Below are 6,150 nucleotides of genomic sequence, written 5' to 3' on the forward strand. Positions count from 1 at the left end.
CGGTCACGCCCCCTGGCGTGTGCGTGCGCACCATTAAGCGTGTCCCGCGCCGGCCGCCGTCGGCCGTCTCCCGGGGTGACGGGCTCGGTGCGGTGGCGTCCCGCGGCCGCGGAGCTCCCGGAGCGGCCCCGCCCGAGCCCCTCGCCGGGAGCGGCCCAGCGCAGCCGGAGCGCGGCCGCCGCCACCGGGGCTGACGCCGGTCCCCGCCGCCGTGGCCGTGGCGGGGCCGGGCCGGGCCGCGCGTGGCGGAGCGCCCCGGGCCCCGCGCTGCCGGTGAGCTGCGGGGCCTCGGCGGAGGCAGCGGTGAGCGGGGCGGGGGAGGCGGCGGGGGTCGGCAGCCTTGAGGGCTCGCTCTCCTTCCGCGTCACAGAGGGCATTTTACAGAAAGTATTTTGCAAAAACTCTAAAAGTGTTGCGCTTTTAGAGCAAGTGACACATGCGGGAAGCGAAGCCGCGGTTTTGGAGTCGGTGCTCTCTTGGAAACGGGAAAGGAAGGTTTGGAACGTGGCCGGGAGGTGCAGGTGCTCTCTAGAACTGCTGGACTTGTAGTGGCATCTCTTTATAGAAAGCATGAGAGTCCTGAAGCTGTTCCGCACAAATATTTGAATGTTTCGGACTTTCAGGGTGTCACAGTTGTTGCACCATATTCAGCTCTCAACTACAAGTTTGGCAGAGGGGGTGGTGTTCACCAGTTTTTGCTGTATATGCTAACTTTGCTGCTACTGTTCAAAGTATCAAAGTAAAGTTGCCCTTATAATTGACATTCAGACGAGGAACATCACAGAAGGAAGTTAAAAAATTAAATTGTGTGAGGAGGGTCAGCTCTAAATGATCTGTTTAGCTGCGTTTCCAAGAACGTGAACGCTTGCTGTGACTGAAATAAATTTTTTATTGTAAAAGCCTCTGCTGAAGGTGGTGTACTAAATGTACTCTGCTCAATGGTGTGGAGGCTTCCCTGCTAAGTTTGACGGGTTTCTGGGCTTGGTTTCATTTGTCCTCAGCAAGCTGACAGATGTAACACCCGGAACAGGTTTGGGATGTCATTAGTGCAGCCTATAGAATGCCTGTCACATGTTCCATACATATTTCAGGGATCCAGTCTCTCCAAACTGGCATATCAGAATGGGATTTGCCTCCCTACCAGAATGTTTTCAGCAGTATTGAGTGTCCTTTCCTCCTAGAGTGGCTTGTTTCTGAAAATTTTTATCTGATTTGTCAATTCCTGCCCACCCCTTTTTGGGGTTTTGTATTTAAACAAAGTCCTTGTGCCAGGGCAGAGTTGCTCTCTGCTTTTCCCTCTTGATTACGTTCTGTTCATCTCATGAATCCCATCTGAATGCTCTGGGCCATATGTAGGCTCAAGAGCAATTTTGTGATGGTTTACAGAGATACTCTCTATAAAATGGGATGGGAATTGTCCTGTGGGGATGCTCAGGCGCTGAAAATGTTACATTTTTATCATTTAACTAGATGACAATGGCACAGTTTGTTCGCTGAGCTGTTATATTTTGCTTCCCAGAAATTTGTGTCGCTCTGTGCTCAAAGTGAGCTTTGTTCAGACTTGCTCGTGGGCTGAGGCACCACAGCCCACTGCATGCGGGCTTTTTTCTTTCTTTAAATGATTTGGTATTCTTCAGAGCTGGGTTTTAGTACCTGTAACAGTTGTAATCATCTTGCTTTTTTTCGGAACTTCTCTACTCTGCATCCACTCAGCTCTCCCGTGGAGAAGCTCAGGTTCTCGTGGATAATGGAATATAAATGTTTAAAGAGTGTCTGTTGTCTCTGCTTTGGATGAAACCTGACCTGTTTCTGACACTGAATGACAGCAGATCCATGCAAAGGCATAAAGGCATCCTTGAAAATGAGACTCATAAGATCAGGAGTTCAGTTCCTACCTGTATAAATTATCTAAGCCATCACAGTTTATTAGGATCGTTATAATATTTAAGTATTCCCTTTTTGGCATCATTTAAAATCACCTCAGTTTGAGGTTAGTTATAATTGAAAATATGAAGGGAATTTTGAGATACAAGCTTTAGGAGATCTGCTATGGTAATTCTCAAAAAGAAGAAAGTTCTGGTTTTTTCTGCTTGAAGAGTGGAAAGTGGGGTTGTGGAATGATGGAAGTACTTGGTACTTCTATTTAATTTAGTGACAACTACTAGATACCATTGCCAGCTCCTCAAAATACTCACTAGAGAGCCACAGTTCCCTTGCTGTGGGATCTCTCTGTGCAAAAGAAACTGGCAGTTAAATGAATACACTTAGCAGGTAGGGATGTTCTTTGTTTGCTTTTAATGCCTTATCCTCTTATGTTCCTGTAAGTCTCACTCATGCTTGAAATTGCTCCTTATTTTCTGTCAATCAGCAGGGCTGTGGGAGCTGCTGGTGAGACAAGCACTGAAATCTTGTAGCTGGATGTGTCTTGCTCCTCTAACTTGCAGGTTTCCTCCTGTGCTGTGGCCTGGCATGATTATTTGGGATAAGCAGTGTGTGGTGGCTGCCCACATCTGTGAGAGGGGGGTGGATGAAGTGTGAGAGGATGGAAAAGGGAAGGATAATGAGGCTGAACACAACACACTGAACAGCCAGGCTGCTGCCTTCTTTGTGCACAGTGCCTAACTATATTTTTTTTCTTTCTAGGAGTGACAAGACAAGACCTTGGCTCTGCAGTGTCTGTGCCAGTCTCCTTGGGTTGCTCTGGCCTGCCCACATTATCCCTGTAGCGTTGGTGGCTCTGGATGGCTGGTGAAGAGGGATGTTCAATCTAATGGCCAATTGCTGCAACTGGCTGAAACGGTGGAGGGAACCTGTCAGGTAAACATGGGGAAGTATTTCACATTTCTCACCCTCCCAAACTCTGTTTCTCCTCTGTTTTATTCATTGTCCCATATTTGATCATGTCCAGCCTCTCGCCCACCAGCACTCCCAAGTTCTTTCTCAAGTATAAATTGTTTGGTTTTGGGGTTCTTTTCTCAGAGGTTTCTTGCTCTCCTGAAAGAACTTGTATAAACAATACTTCATGTTCGATACTATTACAGTTCCAAGTTTGCAAATAACCATGTGTTTTAGAGTTCCATCACTTAAAGAGGCATAAAATGGAGCAAATTGATTTGACCACTGAGTCTTTGCAAATAGGAGGAAGAACTGAGGTACACACACATAAATATGGTTCTCCTGGGGCTTTTAAAATCCTCTCCTGGTAAAAATATTTACCTGTATACCAGTTTGCTAATAAAGTGTGCATTCCCAGCACCACTGGTTTGCACATTTACAGCCTAGAAACAAAGGCGTGGTAAGTCCCACATGTTTCCAGCATCTGGTGTTGTCAACACAAGTGTGTGTTGTTCAGGCACACTGATAGAGACAGAAATAATTCTCTAATACAGGAAAAACTTTGAGATAGAGAGATGGTAAAACTACAGGGGAATGGAACTGCAATTACAGAAATTGTTAAAGGGACCATGACCACACCAAATAAAATTTAAAGCACCGTGAAATTAAATTGCAGCAGGCAAGTAGCAGTTAAAAGCAGAATCGTTGCCTCATGTGAAACTTAGACCATGGTTTGAGACTTTTCCTTTCACACCTTGTTCTATTTAATCAGATGATTGGACATATTAAACACCAGACACACAGTAGTAACAATGCCTTGGTATTGTGATATCTCTTCTTTCTAGTATTTGGTGGTAAATTTGCTTTGCACGTGTTTAAAAAATAGAATAAATGATGTTTAGCTAGAGGAAAAAAAATTAAATATCTTTCTCTTTTTTTTTTCTTCTTATGGAGGAAGGTGACACTAATAATGGTGGGTCTTGATAATGCTGGGAAAACTGCTACAGTCCGAGGAATTCAAGGAGGTAAGTGGTGAATTTATCATCCAAATGAGAGTATCATTCCTAATTTTCAGTCATTTCAATCTGAAAATATTGCTTCATCTCTTCATGGATCCCTCTCTCCCATATTGTTGAAAGAAAATGTTGGTGGTTGTACCATCCAAATATCACATATATCGCATCTTAATAATACCACATATATCACATCTTAATAATACATATATCGCATCTTAATCCAAACATTACAATGGACAATACAATCAGGGGACTTGATTTTTTTTTTCCCTTTTTTCCTTGTGTGCATGTGTTGAAGTTGCTTTCAGGTGGCCATTCCAGTAATGTGCACACAACAGTAAACTTTAGATAAAAATCAGTGTTGTAACTAAGTATATATAAGCAGAAAAGGTTCAAAAAGAGGAAATTGGTGTGTATAGCATTAAGGATGTGTTAATGTTACGTATTTTTTATCATTATTTATGACAAAATGATGATAAATAAAACAGCCACTAAGAGACCACTGGATTTTGAAGGGTACTTTGCCCTGGCTCATGCAGGCAGGATATAATTTGAGATAACACTTGTGCTTATGAAAACAAAATATTCTGTATTTTTTTTTCCCTCCACTTGTGGGATTGTCTTTCTAAATAACTTTCATCTTGTGCAAGAACAAGAGTTTACTTAGTAGTGTTCTGGCAGACTTGGAGACTCCACCTCGAGTTTGTTTACTTGTGTTATGTAAGTTCACAGACTTGCTAAAGCACAAATAAAATCATGAGTGTTCTCTCCTATTCCTCCATCTTTGCCCTGGAAGCAGGAGTGTTTCATGATTTAACCTTCCATTCCAGCTGAAAATCACCTTTGTTACATTCAGCTGGTAAAGATAATAGTTATTTCTAAAAGTCCTATTTTTCAGGGGAAGAAAAAGAGATAAAGATGTGTATTTCTAAAGGAAAACTCAAGGAGAAGACAGTTCTGATTTCTTTGAGTGTCCCCCAGGGCTTAAATGTCCTGAATGCCCATCTTGGCTGTCTCAAGGGTAGGAGCAGAAGACTGGTGGGGATTCAGTTTCTGCACTGCTCTTCAGAGCTCAGTGCTTTTAGCCAGGCCTTCATTTTTTTTCCTCTCCACAAGCTGAATTTGACATGTTTCTCTTGCCTTGTGCTGCCCAGCTGCCTAAAACAGAGATCCAATTATCTCACTGAGCCCTGCAGGCACAGCTTAGTGGTGTGAGGCGACTCCAGGCTTTCTTTGCCCTCAGGAAAAGGGAGACAGCAAGCCAAAAAGTATTAAATAGAAATCTATAAATTTTTTAGCATATTGCATGGCAAATTAGGAAAAAAAAAACCAAACCAGCAAATAAAAATTAGCAAACAAACAAAGGCTAAAACCTTGCCTCGAATGAAGGGAATCAAATAATTTACATCTCAGAAGAATGTGGTTTCAGTCATTGCGTCTCAGCCCTCGGTTTGAACTTCTGAAGCTGTTTTTGGCAACCATGAGGGATAAAAAAATAAATTTGGCAGACCACGAGGGCTCCTAGGTCATAATGCATTAACTGTTTTGGTTGTTTTCCTTCTCAAAGTTGGATTACTACCATGGAAATGAGAGTGGAAGTGAAGATGCAGTACAGTCGCCAGCACTGCAAAGGAACTGTGGTGTGAAATATTAAAATCTGCCTTTCTTTTCTCCCCCTTTCCCACTCCCCCAGTGCTCTTACCTAAATTAATGTAAAGTAACTAATTGAGAGACTAGTTAATTTCAAATTCCCCGAGGAGAGGGGAAATCTTCATGTCAGCAAAAACACGGTCAGCAATATTTAACAGGCAGGTTTCCCTCCCTGTTTTTAAAACGCAAATTTTGTTACACAAACCCCACTATAAAATCCTCTTTGAACTGAAGGCATCCTTCTTTGACAGAGTCTCCTGAAGATGTGGCTCCCACAGTTGGGTTTTCCAAAATTGACCTCAAACAGGGGCGCTTTGAAGTCACCATCTATGATTTAGGAGGAGGAAAAAGGATCCGGAATATCTGGAGGAATTATTACGCCGAGTCCTACGGTGTCATATTTGTGGTGGATTCCAGTGACATTGAAAGGATGGAGGAAACAAAACAAGCCATGATAGAGGTTCTAAAGAGCCCCAAGATATCAGGAAAGCCTGTGTTAGTGTAAGTAATGTCATAAATGTTCGTCAGATAATCTGAAATTGGGTGAATTTAGACCTAAAGAGCTATTTCTGTTGTAACTAATGCTGCTGTAACTTTAGCACTAGCCACTATTACAATTAATTTTATGGTTTTATGTTTTATTTAATCC

At 42.9% G+C, this 6,150-nt stretch overlaps 1 protein-coding gene across 7 annotated transcripts in view; it reads left to right on the forward strand.

The window, feature by feature from the left end:
• Window positions 1-87: 87 nt before the first annotated feature.
• Window positions 88-6,150, forward strand: part of ARL13B (ADP ribosylation factor like GTPase 13B) — a 31,392-nt gene continuing 25,329 nt past the window's right edge. For 2 of the 7 annotated variants that reach the window (XM_066207786.1, XM_066207785.1), the window contains exons 1-4: window positions 89-303; window positions 2,644-2,817; window positions 3,790-3,860; window positions 5,753-6,002. In XM_066207786.1, coding sequence (XP_066063883.1) covers window positions 2,759-2,817; window positions 3,790-3,860; window positions 5,753-6,002 — 380 coding nt within the window. In that variant the 5' untranslated portion in view covers window positions 89-303; window positions 2,644-2,758. Of the gene's footprint in view, window positions 304-2,643; window positions 2,818-3,789; window positions 3,861-5,752; window positions 6,003-6,150 lie in introns of those variants that run through there. The other 5 variants (XM_066207776.1, XM_066207781.1, XM_066207796.1 and 2 more) reach the window with 5 other exon arrangements.

This window comes from Chamaea fasciata, unplaced genomic scaffold (genome assembly GCF_029207755.1).
Source record: "Chamaea fasciata isolate MVZ Bird 193981 ecotype frontalis unplaced genomic scaffold, bChaFas1.0.hap1 SCAF_2, whole genome shotgun sequence".
Lineage (NCBI taxonomy): Eukaryota > Metazoa > Chordata > Aves > Passeriformes > Sylviidae > Chamaea > Chamaea fasciata.